This window comes from Pistacia vera, unplaced genomic scaffold, assembly GCF_008641045.1.
Source record: "Pistacia vera cultivar Batoury unplaced genomic scaffold, PisVer_v2 Contig929, whole genome shotgun sequence".
NCBI classification, from domain to species: Eukaryota; Viridiplantae; Streptophyta; class Magnoliopsida; order Sapindales; family Anacardiaceae; genus Pistacia; species Pistacia vera.
Window position 1 is genome coordinate 1 of NW_022196811.1, and position 23,807 is coordinate 23,807.

Consider the following 23,807-nt stretch of genomic DNA (forward strand, 5'->3'; position numbering starts at 1 on the left):
GGCTATTGATTTTATTTGGTTATCAGGTATCACTTGAATGATGTTGTACTAGAAGGTGGAATCCCGTTCAACAGGGCATATGGGATGACGGCATTTGAATACCTGGGGACGGATCAAAGGTTCAACCGGGTGTTCAATCAGGCTATGTCCAACCACACTACCATGATTATGAAGAAAGTTCTTGATGTTTACAAATGATTTGAAGGGTTGAAAGTGCTGGTTGATGTTGGCGGTGGAATTGGTGTTACTCTTGATATCATCACTTCTAAGTATCCTCACATTGAAGGCATTAATTTTGATTTGCCTCATGTTTTAGCTGATCCACCTTCGTATCCAGGTACCAAATTGTTTATTTTATTTGCTCACTTCTGATTTTAGCTATAGTCTACATCTTTGAATAAAACAGGATCTTTTGAAATGCATCAATTCGGAGATGGTATGCAATATGGCATCAGTCTGATTACAATCCAACTGTCAATGCTAATGCAAGAATTATCTTGATGTTTGTGTTCTGTAAATTGATGCACCAAAAACCATATGTAATTCAACAGAGAAGAAATGCTATGACGAACTGAAAGGTTTGTGTTGTGGTACAGGTGTAAAGCATGTGGGTGGAGATATGTTTGTGAGTGTTCCAAAAGGGGATGCCATTTTCATGAAGGTAAGCTTTTGTCCTTGAGTACTCCTATTAATTTGCTAAGATGGAAATTTCTTTCCAGTTTTTTATCATCACACCTTGTTCTTTCTTCATATAATGATTTGAAATTCGCAGTGGATACTACATGGCTGGAGTGATGAACATTGCTTGAAACTTCTCAGGAATTGTTGTGAAGCTCTTCCAAACTCTGGCAAAGTGATCATTGTGGAATCGATTCTTCCTGTGACTCCTATGAATAATGTGTCATTGCATATTGTGTTTGAGCAAGATCTTTTTATGCTGGCTCAGCCCCCAGGAGGAAAAGAGAGGACTCAAAAGGAGTTTGAGGCATTAGCTGTGAAATCTGGATTTTCTGGGTGTGAAGTCATATGTAATGCATACAACAGCTGGGTTATGGAGTTCCGCAAAAGCTGATCCTTAAAGCTTCCTGATGCTGAACAGAAAGTCCAGTCTTCAGTACCATGTGTTATTACTCTGTGTGGTTCATGTTGGTGATCAAGAAGCTACTTTCATTGTGTTAATTGAACTATTTTAAATTTTAAAAAAAGGTTGAGTGTGGATGATGGTTGTGCACCCAGGAGGAAGAGAGAGGACACTTGAAGAGTTTGAGGCATTAGCTTTGAAATCCGGATTTTCCAAGTGTGAAGTCATATGCCCTGTATACAATAGCTCGGTCTTGGAGTTTCGTAAATGAGCACATTCTGAAGCCTTCTCAATAATGAAAACAAAGTGTTCTCTCTTTTTCTGGCTCATGTTAGTGACCAGTAATAATAAAGGTTTGAATTCCAGGGAGTTCTTTACACCCACATAATATTTGTAATACCCAGTCTTACAATAATTATTACAATTAATAACTAATTAACCTAGTTGATTAATTGGAGAGAAAAACACATAAATTCAGTTTTACAGATTAATTCATACCTGGGTATCAATCGTCTTGAGTAACCTTTTCTTTGCTTCGAGTAGGTAAAACAAGAGATTGAGAGACTGAATTTTTCACAAACTGAAAGTATTATTAATTTTTCTGTGATTACAAATGTACAAAGCTTCTCTTTATATAGAGAAGTTCGGATTTCAAAATTTTTGAATCCGTGGATAAGATAAACTTTACAAAACACAATGTCAATCACAACACATGTGATTTGACCTTAGCTTAATAAAAACTAACACGTAACTTAAAGAAAATAAAGAAAATATGACATGGGTCTCATATGTCTCCCATGTTTAAAACAACTTATTACATTTTACACATGTTACTTATTACATATGACACAATATTCAAGATTGCCTTTAAATATGCTGCGTTAAATTTTGTCGGCAAAATCTTGACGGTCCACGTATTATTTTCGCTTTTTGGATACACGTCAGCGTATTACGTGTTGGACGTTTCCGGTTGTCCAAATCTCCATCCTCCAGATTTTTATCAATCTTTGAAGTTATCCACTTCGATAAGATCAATAAAATCTTTCAGAGTGTTATCTTCTTGGGCTTCTTCAAGCATGTCCCTTATCTCAGCCTTACATGCTGAGCTAGAGAGAGCATGCTTGCAAGCTAATCAGGTTATCCAAGAATAGCGCTCGGACCAGAATGAGATAAACTATCTAATGAAGTGTGTTGCTGAAGAAAAGGCGGCATGGAAAAACAAGGAGCAGGAAATGGTTGAGGCTGCTATTGAGTCCATTGCAGGGGAACTTGAGGTAGAAAGGAAGTTGGGGAGACGGTTTGAAAGCTTGAACAAGAAGCTTGGCAAAGAGCTGGCTGAGACTAAAGCATTATTTCTTAAGGCAGTGAAAGAACTTGAGAATGAGAAGAGAGTAAGAGTGGTTATTGAACAAGTATGTGACGAGTTAGCCAGAGACATTGATGATCAAGCTGAAGTGGAAGAACTTAAGAGAGAATCTGCTGTAGTTCGTGAAGAGGTTGAGAAGGAAAGGGAAATGATGCAGTTAGCTAATGTATTGCGTGAAGAGAGAGCTCAAATGAAACTCTCAGAGGCTAAATATCAGCTTGAAGAAAAAAAATGCCGTTGTTGATAAATTGAGGAGTCAACTTGAAGATTTTATGGGAACCACACGTTAGGGACGCTCGTCCACAAGTTATGGATGGTCGTCCAAAGTTTTTTTTTTTTAATTTTTATATTTACATTATCGACAGGCGTCCCTTATTTGAGAGCGTCCGTCCAAAATTAAGGGACGACCGTCCATAACTGATAAACAGTCGTCCCTAAAATGTTTTTTGATTTTAAAAAATGATTGTTAATGGACGGACGTCCATTAACATATGAACGCCCATCCAATCTTTAGGGACGGCTGTCCATAACCTATGAACAACCATCCCTAATTTTTGTTTATATTTTTTATTCTATTTACTGATGAACGGATGTCCTTTAAATGGGGATGCATCCATAGTAAATGGACTCCTGTCCATATTATATGGACGGGAGTTCTTGTAAGTGAACGGCCGTCCATAGTTGATGAATGGTCGTTCACTAGAAAAAAATTTTTGAACATGAAACGTGTCTGGTGTGGGTCACGGGATATGTAAGCCGATGTAAGATTTCGGTGTAGAATCCCGGTGTCCGTAACATTATTGGTAATTGTCCTAAGTGTAAAGAGAACACTAAATAATAAAATAGTGGAAAACGTAGGCTTGCGCACTTACCCGCCGAACCTGTTGAAAAATTCTACATTGTTTTTTATTACTTTCAGCCCATGTGTTTCTTGTTTACTATTCGTTCATTTCTATTAGCTGGTTGATCATTAATCACACACCTACTTGATTCGATCCCACTAAGGTCGATCAAATTTCTTTGGTTATTGCGAATTTTCCTAACAACGTTTAAATTTCTTTCACATTAAACAGGTAAAAAAAAAAAAAAAAAAATTCCTTATTTGTAAAGATTTGAGGAAGAAAGGGAGATCGTCACTTCGTCAAACCTTGAGGGTGGGAATGTTAGACGTCACCCATTTAGAAGAACACAATGTACGTAGAGAGGATAAATTTGACTATAGTAGCGTGTTAACAGATTTTTAGTTGGGAAAGATTTACAGATTTTGATGAGCTGGGGAGTTGAGTGAAGCAAGTACTGAACTGTAGGCACATTCATACGAAAAGCTATCGACTAACAATGTATTTCTGGCCCGTCAGATTAGTCTGAGTATCTGACTGCAACAATACAAACCCCGATTTGACATGTTGGGTTAAAATTAAGAAGAGCTATGAATTTTTATTTTATAATACCCTTGATAAAATACCCACTGTAAGTGGATAAGTAGCGAACACTTGTAAACCACACCTGACATGTCGCAACAAGAAGTAGAAAAAGCCACCAGGCTAGCAAATGCTGCCGTTTATCTAATGGTCCTGAAATCAGCCGTCGAGCTGAACATCATAGACATCATCTTCGCCTCCAGCGACGGTGGCATTTTCCTCTCACCTTAGGAGATTGCAAGTAGACTCCCCACCAAGAACACCGATGCACCTGTCATGCTTGATCGGATGCTACGGCTCCTGGTGAGCTATGATATACTCAACTATCGTGTTAAAACATGAGAGAATAGTCAAGTTGAGAGAGGGTACGTTGCTAACTATTTGCAAGTTCCTTGCTCAGAATCGAGATGGAGGGTCTGTTGGTCCTTTGTTATTGTCTATATTATACTTTGAATCAACTGTCCCACCTAATATCAACCATCTTTATATAGTAGATCACTAACCACAAATCACAATGCCTCTTGCTACTTAGAGCCTGTTTGGCTGAGCTTATGAAAATTAGCTTATAATTAGTTAGTGCTTATAACTTATAAGCATTTGAAATTTTAAACAATTATGTATTTGGTTAAAATACTTATAATTGAATGATAAGTAGTTGACGCGTTTGACAAAAAAGTTATAAATAAATATGTCAGCTTAATTTTAAAGCTTATAAGCTAATTTGACCAGCTTATAAGCTTAGGGTAAACCACTGTAGCGGTTTTGAAGGTAAACCATCTTAGCGGTTTTGAGGGGTTTTTAGTAGCGGTTTTTAAAACACCCAACTTGTGCTTGGGATTTTATTTTCTAGCGATTCTAACAGTTTTTTAAAATGATAAATTTACATATATGCCTATAAAAATACTCCAACTCTAACTAGTATTTTGAAGTTTTGTTTTTCAATTATAAAGTAAGAGTTCTGTATTTGTTTTCTACTTATTAGTATTTTATAACTTCAAATATGATAAAGTTTTCTTATCATTTTTCCCCATTCATTGCAGCATCTGGAATGATTGGAAAATTGTAACTCTACTTCTCCAAGAAAGCATCTAGAAATGAGATTTTAACTTTTTTTTTTTTTTTTTATGATTGCTTAAAATTGTTTTATATTTAATATGGTTGAAGACTTGCATAATATGATTAATTTTTTTTATTTTTTTTTTGTGTGTAATTGGGATAGTTTTATAGTTGATAGGGTATTTGTGGAATAAAATTTTAAAACTAACCAAAACACCCCGATTTGGGGTGTTTTATAAACCCCTCACAAATACACTACACTAGTTCTACGGGGTTTTTGAGCCAATCAAAACCAGTGCATAAAAAATCTGGCAAGTAATGGTTTAAAAACACCTCAAAACCAGTCTAATTAAAAACCTCTCAAAACCAGTGGAAAAAAAACTCCCAAGCAGACCCTTAGACAACCCTTATAATATGTAATAGTATCAACTCTATATATTTTATATAGCTAATTGTTAGTGACACATAGCACATAACTCTAAAAACATGATTGTATCGCCCCATTTATGTTCTTTTTGTATCAATTCTTTATCTTTAGGCTCAAAATTAGAAGAAAATTATTAAATTTGAAAAGTTACTGAAAACTGGAGTTGGAATAATCATAATAATTGAGTTAACAAAATGAATTATACACGTTTTATTCTATCTATCAACTATTTGTTCTATCAGAATGTAAACCCCGCGTTATTATTCTGTGCCCTAAGGTATGAAATTTACCTTTTCAAATAATTTTCTTTTTTTTTTGAATGGAAGGGTAAAATGGTCAATTTACATGTATTTTGAGATGTAGCCATTATAAAGTGTAAGGGGTGATGTCATTGAAGAGTAATGAGGGTAGAATGGTCATAAAGTTGATTGATATGGTTAAATGGCGTAAACGGTAACCAAGGGTATAATGGTCTTTTCATACAAATCCATAGGAAATAAGTATCCATGAAAGTGCATTAAGGGTAAGTTAGTCATTTACCTAATGGGATTGCTTAATTGTTAAGTGTTTTAAAGAAGTCAAATGGCATTAAATGAGTGCTTATCTTTATGTTGTGGTAGAAATGACCAAAATGTCCTTATATGAAAAATTTATGCCAAATGACCCTATATCTAACTTTTATTGACCAATCACATTAGAGCAAACATGGAATAAATATTTACAAGATTTTAAGTGAGAGGAGTCGGCCTTTTACACCCCAAGTGCATCATCTTCTTCTCATCTCTCAAATCCACCATAAAGCCACTAATTCAAGCATTTTATTCTCAAATTTTCATAGGATTTCAAGTTGGTTTTTAAAGGAGACCACCATCCACCTTAAAGAACTTCAATTTCAGGGTTAAAAGTGAGTTTCAAAACCCTAGTTTTTCTGATTTTTTAGTTAAAAGGAAATTCATAAGTGGTTATGTGTGTGTAAGTAGAAAGGTGAACCTTTGGAGCCAAGGAGGAGTGCCTTTTGCTTTGACTACTAAGGTAAGGAAAAAATCTCCCTTATGACTACAATTGATAACACCTAGGGTTTATGAAACTTATATTTATTTTGTTAATATGACTGTGATGCTATGTTTTGGTTAGGATTGTTTAAATGGGTGTGTTGATTGGTGTTGTGTGCATATGGAGGATGATTATGCCATTAAGAGATTTGTAGTTGGACGATGTTTTGGCACTTTTTTGTTCTGAAAAAGGGGAGTTTTTATGGCCTTTTATACTAAGAATGATATGCAAGTGATATGAATGTGCAAATGAAGGTGACATGGTTAAAATGAATAGAATTCGGATTTGGCTTTTTGGGACTTATACTGTCATGCTTCACTGAATCAGTCATAACGAAGTTATAGAATTAGATTGAGTTGATTCTTGAAGTTTTAAAATTTGAGAAACAGACCTAAAACTTTTATGTTTTAGCCAAAAACCAATTCGAAATGGAAGAGGAAAAAAATTGCTTAAAGTGACGAACTGTATGGCATCCACCTTCTTAATGGAATTCCCATTTGTTTCTAATTCTAATAAACCCCTGAATAATCTTACTACTAAAATTCCTTGTATTGTATGAGAAATTGAATGAATTAAGTTAAGAAGTTTAGTAGGAGAATATAATATGATTGAGCATGGGAGATGTTAGTCCATTGTTTGCATTCATAATGGTAATGCATATAACTTATTTTAGTTGTCTTATGAAAAATTTATGAAATGTTAAAGAATGAATTCCATGAGCTCTTGAGGTATAAACCAAGATCAGAGAATGAAATTCTTATGGAAACCATGAGTCTTTTGAGTGACGACCAAGAACAAGGTAATGGTTCAAATGAATCCGATCGGATAAAAAAGACTTGAAACCGTCAAGTATAAAGCAAACAAATAAACATGCCATGTACATGAATATTTCATAAGTCATATATGTTCTACGTTATAGTATGTATGGTTATGTTATGACTTATGTTTATGAGAAAAGTCCAAAGTTTACATATGTTTTATGAACTTGCTATGTCAAAGAATGAAGGTCATGTTTTGTAGGTAGGTAAGGTCCAGTAAATACTTGTATAATAAACCTTAATAGTTTAAATGGCCATATTCCTTACTGAGCGATTAGCGCTCACCCCACGAAATGTTTTAAAATGCTTTGCAGGTAAAGATTAAGGCATGAAGCTGGGAGAGATTCCAAGGGATGCTATGAGCATGGAGGGATGTTTTAATTATGACTTTTGAATGGTTTTGCTAGTATTTAGTGTAGTAATTATGTTTATGCTCATAATGTAGTAATATGTCTATGTTATAATGGAGTATATATGTTTGTGTTAATAAAGGAAATCAAATTGCTAGTAAATATTGTAAAGTGTGTATGTTCTAGTAGTATTACTTGGATTCATAATTTACTCCAAGAAAGGAAACTGTATTCTTTTGATTATACAATGAACTATATAGTTAAGAAAATAAATTGAACAAATATATCTATATATATATTTTTAAACTACAAGTTTTTCTTTAAATAGGATTTAAAAATAAACTTCTTTCTTAGGCGTGCGTTTTCTAGGTTCTCATGGCCAAGGGATACTTAGGAAATACCCGATAGGGAGGGGTTTCAAAAAACTTATTTATAGATACTGGTTATCAGGTATCCATACACATGCTATACTAGAAGGTGGAACCCTTTAACGGGGCACATGGGATGAAATCATTCGATTAGTATAGGAGTGAAGCAGCTTGGTCGGACATTCAACAAGGATGTCCGCCACACCACCTTGATCTTGAAGAAAGTTATTGATATTTACAAAAGATTTGAAGGCTTGAAATCATGTTGATGTGGGTGAACGAACAAGGAAGAAAGTTTTCTGATAATGCTCTTACTTTCATTTTTTACAAGAGAGTTTATATACAAGCTTAGCTAACTAATTACTGACTTACTAACTACTTAAGCAACTAATCCAACTAATTAAACCTGACTAATTAACAACTTACAACCAGCTAAAACGTGTGTTTAAAACTGATAACATGGAATTACATAAATACCCTTCCGTAAATTCCTACATCCCCCCCTCATTGGAGCAGGTGACAATCACCTAAACCCAACTTGCCAAAATATGTAAAATGAGGAGCAGCAAGAGGTTTAGTGAAGAAATCAGCAAGTTGTTGTGTAATGGAATGTGCTGGGGAGTTATGAAACCTGCCTTGAACTGATCCCGACCACATGACAATCAATTTCCAAGTGCTTAGTACCTCATGAAAAACTGGATTGGTAGTGATGTGTAGGGCGACTCGATTATCACACCAAAGAGTAATAGGTAGCGAAAAGAAATCTGCAAATCCTGAAGCAAATAAGAGATCCATTGCAACTCACAACTGTGGCTGCCATACTCCTGTACTTAGCTTCTGCAGTGGATTTAGAAACTGTATGTTGTTTCTTTGTCTTCCATGAAATAAGAGAAGAGCCAAGGACACACAATAGCCAGTGAGAGACCGTCGGGAATCAGGCAAGAAGCCCAATCAGCATCACAAAAGCTGTGATTGTAAAAGAAAGTGAGCTGGAAAAAATAAACCTTTAGAAGGAGATCCCTTTAGATACCGCAGGATGTAATAAGCAACATCCCAATGTTCTTGGCAAGGAGAATTAACAAACTGACTTAGCTACTGAACAACAAAACTAATGTCAGGTCTTGTCAAATTAAGATACAATAACGGCCAATTAATCTTCTGTACTGATCAGGATAAGATAAGGGTCGGAAGATTCTAAACTAAGCTTGCAACCCTTGAGAAAAGGAGTAGAAACAGGCTTTGTACCAACCAGACCTGTGTCTTCAAGGATATCTAAGATATATTTCTTTTGATTGATAAAAGTACCCTCTGAAGAGCGAGCTATTTCTATCCCAAGAAAATATTTGGCATTCCTAATCTTTGATAGAAAACAGAATGCAGATAAGCTTTAACTGCTGCAATATCACTTTCATTAGGGCCCATTACTAAAACATCATCAACTAAACAATTAAGCCAAGAAACTATCTGCTAAAGAGACAATGATCTGCTTGGACTGAACAAACCGTAGGCCAGTAACTTAGTGCAAAATTCATGATTCCATTGTCTGGAAGCCTGTTTCAGGCCATATAGGATTTGTTTAGTTTGCAAACTCTCTCTTTTGTGCTAGAATAACCATCATGAGGAAACAGATAGACTTCTTCATCCAATTATCCATGTAAGAAAGCATTGTTAATGTCTAATTGGTGTAATGGCCAAGAATGGCAGTAGAAATGGCCAAGAAAATTCTCACTATAACAAGCTTGGTAACGGAGAAAAACTTTCCAAATAGTCCACCCCTAAACTTGATTGTAACCTTTGGCCCTAACCTAGCCTTGTATCTATCATACTCCCATCAGGCTAAGTTTAATTTTATAAACCCATTTTGTGCCAATTGGTCTTTTTCCAGGTGGTAATGGAACTAATTCCCAAGTATGGTTGGATTCTAAAGCATCAGTTCATCATTCATGCTTTAATCCAAGCAGGTGTTTGCAAGCTTGATGATAGGAAGTAGGTTCTTGGATTGTTGAGACATTAGCTAAAAAATAATATATGTATGTGATAACCAGGAGATCAATGTAAGGGTAAGTTGAGGTGTATGAATTGAAGAACAATGAGATTTATCATCAGTTGATCTGTTGGGAATTATGACAATCAGCACATAATCATTCAGCCATTCTGGTGGCTGTTTAGACCTAAAACTGTGCCTAGGTAGAGATGTTCAGTGGGATAGGCTGTGAATGCAATTCTACATGATTAGGAGAAATTTTCAAGAATTATTCATAAGTAACAGGTTCAGTATGCACAACAGTTTCAACTCTAGGTTATGAATGAGTTTCTAACTCAGCAGAAGATATAGTATCAGACCTATCAAAACCAGATGTGACTGTGGTGAAATGTGGTAGGTAAACAAGTATTTCTGTAGGGAACATCTCTAAAAACAAAAGGAATTAGTGGCATCATGAAGTTTGTTTGCAGTAGATCAGTAGAGAAAGGAAATAGATGTTCAAGGAAAAATACATCTCGAGAACAAATATTGTTTTAGAAAGACAAATCATAAGCTTAAAAGCTTTCTGACCTTGACTGTAACCAATGAATAACCTTAGCTCTGGTCAAATTTATCCTTGTGTGGTAATGTATTTGTTGCATAACAAAGGCAACCAAAAACCGTAAAAATCATAGGTAGGAATCTGTTTGTACAGTAGTTCATTGGGATTTCCATTGAAGGACTAAGGTTGGTAACCTTTAATGATATGAGTTGCAATGAGAATAGCATGATCCCAAAACCTAATAATCATTAGCTTGAAAATCAGTGCTCTGCTACTTTAGTAAATGCCTATGTTTTCTTTCAACAATACCATTCTGTTGAGGTGTATAGCACAGGTTTTCTGATGTATAATACCCAATGCATGAAATAGTTGCTGACAATTAGAATTGGAAATTCATTTCCATTGTTTGTTCTAATGCTTTTAACTTTAGCATCAATTGGGTTTCACAAAACGAAAGAAATTTTGCAAAGTAGTGAATGTTTGTGTTTTATGGGAGGAGAAAGTCCAATTGCCCTCTGTGATCTCAACAATAGTCAGCACATAATGTGCTCCTGTAACGATTTTACTTTATAGGACCCTATAGATCCAAATAGTAAATCAAAAGGTTTAAGTGATATGGTTCGACTATAGGAAAAGGTAAAATGGACTGCTTTGCTTTATGACACACATCACAATCTGAAAAAGATACATTAATGATTTATCAATAATTGTAAATGATGCAATGCATGCAAAGAATTTAGACCAAGTCTCTTGCTAAAGAGATAATGAGCATGATCCACTTTATTAGCAGAAAAAGAAATGTTACAAACAGGAGATAAACACTAGCTGATATAGCTTGTGTTTCTTTCTTATTACAAGTAGAAAGATTCCTAAAATGGAGACTGTTTTTGTCCAGAATGTACAAATTCCCAGCAAGTTTCCCAACTGCTAATATTTCTTCATTTTGTAGGTCCTCAAAATACAATGTTTTGGATAAAGGTAATTTAAGATTTGCATTAGCAGTGGTTTGGGTACTGAAAGTAGATTAAATTTGAAAGATGGAACATGCAGAGCATCATGCAGGGCCAGTTTAGAGTTTAATAGGATGTTCCAATATGGTTCACAAATTTTATGGTTCCATCTGGTAAATAGACAGGTGTAGGTTTGGTTACAGGTTTTGGTGAGTTCATAAGTTTCAAATCAACACACAATGGTTTGAAGCACCTGTATCAACAATCCATGTCCCTACTTCTAACATCAATAACTTGTAAGCTTAATTCATACCTGTAAAGTCCCCTAGATGAGCAAAGTTTCACCTGATTATTTTCCAACTGCATTTTCCCTTTCATCAGCTTCATAACCTTCTGCTATAAATATTAGTGAGAGATTGTCCCTGCAAACCTTTCTTTTCCTCTTCACCCCTTTCCTCAAAATTCAAAGGAATCCATCATCTGTACTGCCATGCCTTACCCCCAGTGTTGGTTTTACCCTACTACCTTTTAGCTCTTTATACCATTCTGGATAGCCTATAATTTTGAAACAAAATTCTCTTGTGTGTCCATTTTGGTTCAAAAATCATAGTGCTTATCAGCATTTCTCTCCTATTTTCCTGTTTATTCTTATTTCCCCCACTAGTTACTACCACTATTTCCATACTCTTTGCTGAATTATTCCCTTGATTCATCTGTGCCTTAGCAAACATGGCAGAGACATTACTTGATTCTGAAAATTGAGAACCTCCCTTTGGTTTCAACTTAAAGCCATAATAAGCCTTATTAACAGTAGGTAATGGTTCAAGTACTAAATTTGGCTCCTTAACTGATTATAGGAATCATTAAGCCCCATTAAAATTGCATCAAACGATTCAGAGAATTAATATCATTCATCTTTTTCCTGATCCACAACTATAATCAGGAACAGGCAAAATGAAATTCAACTCATCCCAAGTTTTTTTAATTTTGTATAATACTTTCGAAATTGTCTCATTTCCTTGTGACACTGAAGCAATTTCCCTCTGAATTTGATAGATCAAAGGTCCATTGCTTTCACCATAATGTTCCTTAAGTTCACTCCATAATTCTTCAGCAGTAGATGCATAAAGAAAAGCTCCTACTATGTCACTTGAAACAGAGTTCAATAACCATGACCTAATCATGCAATCAACCCTTGTCCAAAGTTCAAAACTATCTGAATCTTGTTCTGGCCTAGAAATTTTCCCATTAATAAACCCTAACTTCTGTTTTGCACGTAATGCAATTAAAACTGATCTACTCCATGCTAGATAGTTTTCGTTACCTGTAAGAAGAAAGTTCACCAGTTGCATGCCTGGATGATCCGAATTTTGCAGCATCATGGAATTCTTTCCACTGTTCAACTCCATTTCTTTCAGAACTGAACTATCGTTGGAGTTCTAACTAATTACTGACTTACTAACTACTTAAGCAACTAATCCAACTAATTAAACCTGACTAATTAACAACTTAACAAACTAGCTAAAACGTGTGTTAAAACTGATAACTATGGAATTACATAAATACCCCTTCCAGTAAATTCCTACAGTGGGCGTGGTGGAAATGGTATTAATCTTGGTATTATCACTTCCAAAAATTCTCATATTAAAGGTATTAATTTTGATTTGTCTCATGTTATAGCTGATGCCGCTTCATATCCAGGTAAGAGACCATAACAATAATTAAATATGTGATCAATGCCGCCATAAATTCATTAACGTAGATAAATTGATGTTATGAGTCAGTGACTTGACCGAAAGGCTTGTGGTGATGCAGGTGTAGAGCCTTTGAGAGGAGATATGTTTCTGAGTGTTCCGAAAGGAGGGGATGCCATTTTTATGAAGGTAATTAGCTCCCCCATTTCTGGTATATTTTGATTGGTTAATATTTTTATAGAGTTGTTTGACCAATTCGATCTTTAACAAAAAGGAAGTCAGTATCATAATATGTATAGAGCGCCTCAAACTTCATAGTGAATATCTTCTTTTCTCTTCGTATTATGTACTTAAAACCTTCCTTCATTTTTTTCTTCATAATGTGTAGTGGATACTAGATACTACATGACTGGAGCGATGAACATTGCTTGAAAATCCTGAAGAATTGTTGGGAACCTCTTTCAAACTCTGGCAAAGTAATCATTGTGGAATTTATTCTTCCTGAGACTCCTGATAATAATCTTTCATCAAAATTACCTACGATCTAGATCTCCTTATGTTGGCTGCTGTCTTAGGAGGAAAAGAGAGGATGCTGAAGGAGTTTGAGGGTTTAGCAGTGAAATCCAGATTTTCCGAATGCAAAGTCATATGCTGTACATACGACTGTCGGGTTATGATGTTCCACAAAATAGCAGATTTAAGTCTTTAAAGCGTTAAGCACCCTGTGTTATTGATCTTTGCTGGTCATTGAGTTGATTTTGATTGTGTTAATTATTGTGAATTTGAGTCCCAGGTGAAACAATATGGATTTTAGTTTAATACATGAAATAATGGTATAAAACCTACCTAGCAGTGACTTGGAAAATGAAGTCGTGAGCGATGCTATTTGTTAGCCAATGATCTAAATCATCCCATTCCTTAATACATATCCCAATAAAATCTTTTAGAACTATCTTTAATTCTTACTATTCCCTAATTTCCAGAACTTGAATTGATTCAAAAGAAAAAACAGAATTAAATTAAAAAAAGAAAAAAGAGAAATTGAAAGAAAAGTTTTTATTCCATACAAAAAGCAAATCAATAATCATCAATGAAATTGAGTGCGACCAAATCTAGAAGATGGAACATCTTAAAATTCCCTTTAAACCATCAACTAAACATGTCCCTTCTCATAAGCAATCAAGCAAACACAAACTCACTTAACAATCACACGAATTACGAGCTATTTCGTAAAGGGAGGATGTGTATGTATGTATATATATAATTGTTAGATCATCACCTCTTCGGTCCCTCACAAATCCACCAAAATTCTATATCATTATTACTTTTTTTGGCATATCAAAATTGTAGAGAAAACACACAAGAGAAACTAAGGGATCTTAATGATGTGAGTCGTGAGATGAGAGAAGGAAAGAGTTGGGAGATTAGATTGTTAATGGCATGAAGTGAGAGGTTGTTAATGGCGCATAGGTGAGAGGAAGAGATGTTGGGCTTGGGTTTCGCTCATCCGGAGGATTATCCAAAATCCTAAAACCCAAAAATAAAAGAAAGAGAAAAAAAAAAAAAAAACAAAATGTCTTTTTTTTTTTTTTTTTTTCCAGTGGGTGAATAATACTGTTACAACAACAAAAATCTGTAAAAGTGAGAAACAGACAGCCACACTAGTAATTCATTTATGTATCATCACATCAACTCTCACTATTAAACACCTGACATCCAACTGCCAAAACAGTATCCATGAAGCATTATCTTTATCTCTCAAACTCTCGTCATTCGACTGTTTATTTACCTTGGTTTAGTCATTAGTGTTTGACTTTGTCTTTGTGAGGATATATCCATTAAGAATTAAAAAGTAATGAAATACTACTCTTTTTGATTTGGGAATCCCACATGTTTACAGAAAGGATGGTGGTGATTTGAAAGTGGATTCTTACTTTCTTAATAAAATTGGGCCCTTGGCCCACTATTGACCAATAATTCAAGGGCACTGGACACATTACACATGGACTTCAGTGGAATAACTTAACGGGCACTCTACGTTATATTGTTTATTTCGAATGAATGTTTGTATCATATAATGTTTTATTATAAAAAAATATTATATTAATAGAATAAAAAATTACTTTGAAGATTATTGAGAATATTTAGAAAATATATTTGATTGGTTCGAATAAATTAGTAAATTATATGTTTGATTGGGAGGATAAATACGTTGGTATGCTATATTGATTACTAAATTATCCTCTTTTTTTAATATTAATAAGACAATATTTTTTAGTATTATTTTTAACCCCCGACTTTTCATGGCCAGATATGTGGCCGTTTCACAACTACATCTTTGGCAGTGAAACGGCCAAATATGGCCTCACCGATCCATGGTTGGAAAAAGCCTCATCGGCACACGGTTTGTTGTACGCCATTATGGCCACTTTTGGAAACCTCTGGTGGCAGTTGATGGTGGCTGGCGGTGGTGGCTAGTTCTGAGTATAATGACATTTTTGTAAATAATGACAATAACAAAGATAATGTTGTTCAAAAAATTTAAAAAGCGAGGACAAAAGTGTCTGTATGAGTGAATTAGGTGTTTTGTAAATGTTAACAAATATAAGGCTAATTTGGACCAAATGCTCAACTGTTTAGGGGCAACATGGGAAACAAAATTGTATTCCCAAGGATAAGTTTTAAAACAGCCCCCCCCCCCCCCCCCTCTCAAAAGGTATTAAGATTCCCGACAATATACCTCCTAAATCATTATAAGAATAATTTTTTACAAACCAACCAAACATCGTCATCTACTCAATTTAAAAAGTATTATCTCAGTTATCTAATATTAACCCATCCAAACGGCCCCAAATAGGTGCTAAGTTTGCCCATTTTCTGCCAGATATAGAGTAATGGAGATGATAGTCGTTTTTTTTTTTTGATGATTGGGTCAGTTTACACACATTTTGACTAATCTTCGGAGTTTATTAATCTTATAAGCCTTCAATGAATTAAAGTGAACAAACATTCTTTATCGTCATGCCAATCTCTTGGGATTATAGAGATGGTAGTTTCGATAAATAAACATATTGCAAATAAATGCAATAACGTAATTGATAATTAATAAAACTATGGTATAAATAAAATTAGACAAATGACCCAAAAATCCTTAATATCTGGGGAGCTCATACTTGAAGGGAGTGGTTGTATCATTACAGTGATCGGTCCAGTTTTTAAGGCCTTTAGAAATTTATGCCTAACATATTTTTGAGATACTTTAACTTTAAGCCCATACTAAACTTAGTGAGAAGATATTAAAGTTATAGGGAAACTAAGTTTGACATCATTTAATTATAAACTTTTATTATAGGCGGTTGTTTAATTAAATTAATAAATATAAGAGGTTAAAATATAATCTAAATATTTTTAAAAAATATTTTTTAATAATATACTAAATACATTATTAGAATCTTATCCTAAAATGTATTAAGAGTAAGATTTTACGAAGAAAAATGCTATATTCACAACTTTTTATTACAAACTACTTTTTATAATCCTGATGTAATAAATTATAATTAATCAATTTATAATGAATCTTACCTAATAAATTATAATCGACTAATTATAAACTATCACGTTATATTATAGCAAACGAATATCACGTTACTCTTTTACTAATCCTATTTAAAAAGGTATACCACACGCAGCCTAAGATAAAATGCATTGGAATTTGGAAGCTGAAATTTATAACAGCAGTAACTCCGAGTTCGGAAGACTAAAAAGTGAAAACAAACATGATCCTCCCCCAACGTAAACGATAAAATAGGAGAGGGACGATATAATAAGAAAAAGGATATTAAAGAAATAAAATGCATTGGAATTTGCTATTATGTTGACCCTGTTAGGTGTGCGTGTGCTTGTGATTTTCTAAAGACTCTTTGGTGCAGACTGCAGACTGCCAACGAGGACACGATTCCTTTACTAAAATCGCGCTCGCTCGCTCACTGATGATCACTATTCAGTATTCACTCAAAATTCCCTTCCGCTCTTAGCACTAAAACGACATGTCGCAACCTCGAGAGGAAGAAGAAGTGGGCAAGCTAGCCATCAGGTTAGCCAACGCCGTGATTCTTCCGATGGTCCTCAAATCAGCCCTCGAGCTCAACCTCCTAGACATCATCTCTGCCTCTGCGGACGACGCCTTCCTCTCAACTTCGGAGATCGCCACCAGGATTGTCACCAAGAACCCTGACGCGCCCGTCTTGCTCGACCGTATGCTACGGCTCTTGGCGAGCTACGATATACTAAAGTGCTCCGTCAGAACGGGAGAGGAGGGAGAAGTTGAGAGAGTCTACGGTGCCGCACCCATTTGCAAATTCCTTGTTAAAAATCAAGATGGAGGCTCTGTTGCTCCTTTGTTCTTGTTACACCATGACAAGATCTTCAATGAGAGCTGGTACATTCTTTTTTCAAATTATTATTTATTTGCTCAAAATTGTTAAAGCTGAAACAATCTAGAAAGTATTTGGAAAAAAAATGGGTTTACGTCCAAAGTCAATTTTATTGCAATTTTTTCTCACATCTCCGGGTACAATGAATGTATGCTACGAATTCTTATATCAATCATACAAGAATAATGTGTTTATGACCTCATGTGTGCCGCCCCTTATAGACTAACTCCTTATTGATGAAGTGGTCACCAATTCCAACTAGAGTTACACATTTGGATGAAGCTTTAGCATTTATGCATATAAATAATTAGATTACTAAAATTGACACCTCCACTAGTTCTCTTATGTGCAACAAAATGTGCTGATAGTTCCTATTAAACAAATTATTAATAATTACATGACTAACAACAAAACACAGTCTTTGTAGCAGTTTTAATATCTTTTTCTTAAAATTCATTTATTGACTCTATCTATTGAAGACCAATTTCAAATGATTAATTATAATTTAGAAAGGCTTTTAATTTCATATGTAGTTACGAATTCAGGGCAGGCTATTGATTTTATTTGGTTATCAGGTATCACTTGAATGATGTTGTATTAGAAGGTGGAATCCCGTTCAACAGGGCATATGGGATGACGGCATTTGAATACCCGGGGACGGATCAAAGGTTCAACCGGGTGTTCAATCAGGCTATGTCCAACCACACTACCTTGATTATGAAGAAAGTTCTTGATGTTTACAAAGGATTTGAAGGGTTGAAAGTGTTGGTTGATGTTGGCGGTGGAATTGGTGTTACTCTTGATATCATCACTTCTAAGTATCCTCACATTGAAGGCATTAATTTTGATTTGCCTCATGTTTTAGCTGATGCACCTTCGTATCCAGGTACCAAATTGAATATTTTATTTGCTCACTACTGATTTTAGCTATAGTCTACATCTTTGAATAAAACAGGGTCTTTTGAAATGCATCAATAAGGAGATGGTATGCAATATGGCATCAGTCTGATTACAATCTAGTTGTCAATGCTAATGCAAGAATTATCTTGATGTTTGTGTTTTGTAAATTGATGCAACAAAAACCATATGTAATTCAGCAGAGAAGAAATGCTATGACGAACTGAAAGGTTTGTGTTGTGGTACAGGTGTAAAGCATGTGGGTGGAGATATGTTTGTGAGTGTTCCAAAAGGGGATGCCATTTTCATGAAGGTAAGCTTTTGTCCTTGAGTACTCCTATTAATTTGCTAAGATGGAAATTTCTTTCCAGTTTTTTATCATCACACCTTGTTCTTTCTTCATATAATGATTTGAAATTCGCAGTGGATACTACATGGCTGGAGTGATGAACATTGCTTGAAACTTCTCAAGAATTGTTGTGAAGCTCTTCCAAACTCTGGCAAAGTGATCATTGTGGAATCGATTCTTCCTGTGATTCCTATGAATAATGTGTCATCGCATATTGTGTTTGAGCAAGATCTTTTAATGCTGGCTCAGAACCCAGGAGGAAAAGAGAGGACTCAAAAGGAGTTTGAGGCATTAGCTGTGAAATCTGGATTTTCTGGGTGTGAAGTCATATGTAATGCATACAACAGCTGGGTTATGGAATTCCGCAAAAGCTGATACTTAAAGCTTCCTAATGCTGAACGGAAAGCCCAGTCTTCAGTACCATGTGTTATTACTCAGTGTGGCTCATGTTGGTGATCAAGAAGCTACTTTCATTGTGTTAAATTTTTGATAATTTGGAGTACGTAGAGAAGAAACCTGGAGTTCATTGTAGTAATTCTGCTTTACTGGATGAAATAAAATAATGAAACGTTGTAACAAGCAGTGGCCCTAATCCAGCACTAATTCTATAACTTAACCAGGGTTTAGCACAGTTATTTAATTGCTTAATGTTTAGGAATTGCGTTCAACAGGGATTTGAATATCCGGAAACAGATCAAAGGTTCAACCGGGTGTTCAATCAGGCTACATAAAACTCCACAATCCTGATCATAAAATCCGGATTTTCCAGCTGTGAAGTCATATGCTCCGTATACAGCAGCTGTATGGGTTTTGAAGTTCAACAAATGAGAAGATTTCCAAACGTTCTAGGTAATGAACACAAGTCCCAGCCTTCAGTACCTTGTGTTATTTCTTTTTCTGGCTCACGTTGGTGATCAGCAATAAAGGTCACTGTGAAGTGTGTGATGTTAGAATTCCAGGTGTTCATTTTAAAAATTCTGTTTTGTTTCATTAAATAAAACCTTACAGGCGACGCGCTTGGAGAATGAAGCAGTAACCTTATATTTATTTCTTGTAAGGTACTAAACATGGAACATATTAAAATTCCCTTTAAACCATCAACTAAACATGTCGCTTCTCAGAAGCAAACACAAACTCACTTAACAATCACACGAACTACGAGCTATTCAGTAGAGAGAGGATATATAATTCTTAGATCATCACCTTTCCGGTCCCTCACAAATCCACCAAAATTCTCTATTATTACTACTTTTTTAGCATAGTACACAAGAGAAACTAAGGGATCTTAATGACGTGAGATGACTGAAGGAAAGAGTTGGGAGATTAGATTGTCAATGGTATGAAGTGAGAGGTTGTCAATGGTGTAGGTGAGAGGAATAGAGTTTTAATGGTCCGGAGAGGAAATTACAGGATAGAATTCTCAAGTGAGAAAAAAAAGTTAATTGGACTAAATTTGAAAAAAAAGTTGAGTGTACGACATGATGTGTGTTGGGTGAAAGATGGAATATCTTGTGAACATGTCAAAGATGTGGAAGCCCAAATATAGCCCAAATATAAATCCAGGCGGGCTGAAGAATATTAAGGGGTGTAACTCTTACAGAAGCCGAAAGGGCATGACAAAGTCTGTCTTGATGATGTGGAGGCTTGCGTTATTACTTTCCAAATTTCTTTTTTCTTCGCTTTCTATCTTTTGAATAGTTAAATCATGTGACGCACTGTGTATTGATTTGTCTCGATAGGATCTTCAATGCTTGTAAATTAGTCTATGTAGACAATAGATTCTTGCTGCATCTAAGTTCAGACTATAAAAGATTTCAAAATAGAAATATTAAATTCAACGACGTGTTATTTGGTTTATTGAATAAATTGCCTATGATGTTTGCATGCATGTACTATAAATATCAACTTAGATCGATGTTAATTTACAATGTGAAGTGGAAAAAATAAGTAAGTGCAGAGATTTCAATTTATCTTCAAACTTATAAAGGCCATGTCGCAAGGACAAGAACTGGACAAGCTAGCCATCAGGTTAGCAAACGCCGCGGTTCTTCCCATGGTCATGAAGTCAGCCATCGAGCTCAACCTCATAGACATAATCTCCGGCTCCGGTGACGGCGTTTTCCTCTCACGTTCCGACATTGCAAGTAGGCTTCCCACCAAGAACCCCGAGGCACCCGTCTTGCTTGATCGCATGCTACGGCTCTTGGCCAGCCATGACATAGTCAAATGCAAGGTTAGAACCGGAGAGAATGGACAAGTTGAAAGATTGTACGCTGCTGCACCCATTTGCAAGTTCTTTGTTAAGAATGAAGATGGAGGGTCGGTTGCTAGTTTGTTGCAGTTGCAACACGACAAGGTCACCATGGAGGGCTGGTACTTTTCACTTTTGAGATCTAGAATTTAATTATTGTACGTTTTGTTTGAGAGTTGAGTTAAATTTTCTGCAATTTAATTTGTTGTCAGGCATCACCTAAGTGATAGTATCCTAGAAGGTGGAACCCCCTTCAGTAGGGCATATGGACTGAGATCTGCATTTGAATATATAGAAAAGGACCCAAACCATGGCCAGTTATTCAACAAAGCAATGTCAGACAACACAACCTTGATCATGAAGAAGATGGTTGATGTTTACAAAGGATTTCAAAATGAAGGCCTCAAAGTGTTAGTAGATGTGGGTGGTGGAGTTGGAGCTAATCTTGGTACCATCACTTCTAAGTATCCTCACATTAAAGGCGTTAATTTTGATTTGCCTCATGTCGTAGCTCATGCACCTCCGATAACAGGTATATATCTTCGTAATCCTACTTGTATAACTGCATTTCTTATATTTATTTATGGGTCAGGATATTGCTACGTAAGTTATTTTTTGACTTTCTAGTGAACTATTCATCTTTGTTGATTCATCAACGATGAAAAATGTTGAATTGATATCAAATGTAACTACCTTCAAATTTTTCATCATATCATTGCTAGATCAACTAAGATGGAACGACTCAAAAGCTTTATTTATTTGCTTATCAGAATGATGTTTTGGTGATGGATGTAGGTGTTGAGCATGTTGGTGGAGATATGTTCAAAAAAGTTCCAAAAGGCGACGCCATTTTCTTGAAGGTACGTGCGTAAATAGTTTATTCTTCACACATACGCGAGTGTATAGTTGCTTTAATTTGTTTATATATATATATATATGAAACTTAATTGCAGACGGTTCTACATGATTGGGGTGATGAAGATTGCGTGAAAATTCTCAAAAAATGTTTTGAAGCTCTTCCAAAGTCTGGGAAAGTAATCATTACAGAATTGATAGTTCCTGAGATTCCTGAAAATACTGTTTCATCAAACATTGCGTGTGAGCTAGATCTGTTAATGATGGTTGTGCACCCAGGAGGAAGAGAGAGGACACTTAAAGAGTTTGAGGTATTAGCTCTGAAATCCGGATTTTCCAAGTGTGAAGTCATATGCCCTGTATACAATAGCTCGGTTTTGGAGTTCCGTAAATGAGCACATTCTGAAGCCTTCTCAATAATGAAAACAAAGTGTTCTCTCTTTTTCTGGCTCATGTTAGTGACGAATAATAATAGAGGTTTGAATTCCAGGGAGTTCATTGTTAAGTAATAAAAATAAGAGGTTAATCCCTGTGTCTGTGAGTGTGTTTTTTACAATATATGTAATATTAATTACCATATCTATATGTACGTGTCTCCTTTGTTAAGCAATAAAAAAGGCATGTGTTGGTAGTTTTTTTGTTTCTTTTTTTTTGGGGTTAAATTAGACAAACCATTTCGTGGCACATTTAATAAAATTCATTGACAAAATTGATTGATAAATTTATTATATTTTATTTAAAAAGTATCCAATCTCTTTAAAAATTCCATGTAAAACTCTTAAAGCCGCAATGCTTCATATACAACTTTTTGTTTTATTTTTGTGTTACAATTATATATGAAATTTAACAGGAGAATTAATTAGAAAAAAATGTTTTGTTATATTGTAAAAATACAGTCGAAAGAGTTTTTGTAAAAGTAAATATGTCGTACGTTGGAATTATGGGATCAGTTGACTCTATTATGTCTCCAACTCCAAGTATAATAAACTCCAAGAGTAAATTTTCTGCAATTTAAGTCGATATACCAAACTTAATGCCGTGCGGTGAATCTCTTAGCCCTTGGATGCATGCCATCTGTCCACCAACTACTCTCAAATCCAACAGCCAGGATCCACCCATGTGGCACCACCGTAACCACAAACTTCTCTATCCAGATTGACTGATCCAAGTATGGTATTTGATTAACAATAAAACTATACTTACTCACAATCTTACTAACCATCTTATTATCCTGATAAATATAACGGCATAGTATAAATACTATGCATATGGTACCCATACTATACCATTATATTTTCAGGATTGTAAGATGGTTAGTAAGATTGTGAGTAAGCATAACATTATTTGTTTGATTAATTGTCCTAGGCATCACACACCTGACACAAATCCAGATTAAAAGGGCCTCTATTAAATTATTAATTACCAACTCGACGAAAATATAAAAACGGTAACCATTTTCATTTCAAAGGGAGGATTCAATCAGCAAAGTAGTTTGAAAATACGTGTTTTATACACAAATTATACGATTAAAATATAAATTATACAGTCAGCTATATAAATTACATATAAAACACGTATTTACATATTTTACAAAGGACTGCCAAATTATTCACGAATTATTACAAAAAAAAAAAAAAAAAAACTAATTGAAACGACGTTGTTTTAGTGGGGGAAGAAGAAATCAGTGGATAAGGCGTAAGAGAAGAGATTGGAAAAGGGGGGGAATAAAATAACCCTCTCAAAAAGTTCAAAACTCAAAATGACATCCATTTTCCCGTCCATTCCCCCGCACCTTTACATTTTAAACTTAAAACACATACAAAATCATTTCATATTTTTAAATTATTTTCGTGTTATCTAATAAATTAGATTGGATTAATGATATTAAAATAATAATTTATTGTGAAAAAAAA

General features: G+C 35.0%; 2 protein-coding genes and 2 pseudogenes across 2 annotated transcripts; all 4 read left to right on the top strand.

The window, feature by feature from the left end:
• Positions 1–31: 31 nt before the first annotated feature.
• LOC116120221 lies at positions 32–1,072 on the top strand (annotated as a pseudogene).
• Positions 1,073–2,262: 1,190 nt separating this feature from the next.
• On the top strand, positions 2,263–13,818 carry LOC116120202 (annotated as a pseudogene).
• A 3,161-nt stretch (positions 13,819–16,979) lies between these two features.
• On the top strand, positions 16,980–19,367 carry LOC116120218 (caffeic acid 3-O-methyltransferase-like). The gene is made up of 4 exons (XM_031406163.1): positions 16,980–17,547; positions 18,118–18,428; positions 18,688–18,752; positions 18,864–19,367. The coding sequence occupies exons 1-4, from the start codon at positions 17,156–17,158 to the stop codon at positions 19,161–19,163; spliced, it is 1,068 nt and encodes a 355-aa protein (XP_031262023.1). The 5' UTR covers positions 16,980–17,155; the 3' UTR covers positions 19,164–19,367.
• A 1,368-nt stretch (positions 19,368–20,735) lies between these two features.
• On the top strand, positions 20,736–22,289 carry LOC116120219 (caffeic acid 3-O-methyltransferase-like). The gene is made up of 4 exons (XM_031406164.1): positions 20,736–21,161; positions 21,252–21,571; positions 21,835–21,899; positions 21,993–22,289. The coding sequence occupies exons 1-4, from the start codon at positions 20,779–20,781 to the stop codon at positions 22,287–22,289; spliced, it is 1,065 nt and encodes a 354-aa protein (XP_031262024.1). The 5' UTR covers positions 20,736–20,778.
• The last annotated feature ends 1,518 nt before the right edge of the window (positions 22,290–23,807 follow it).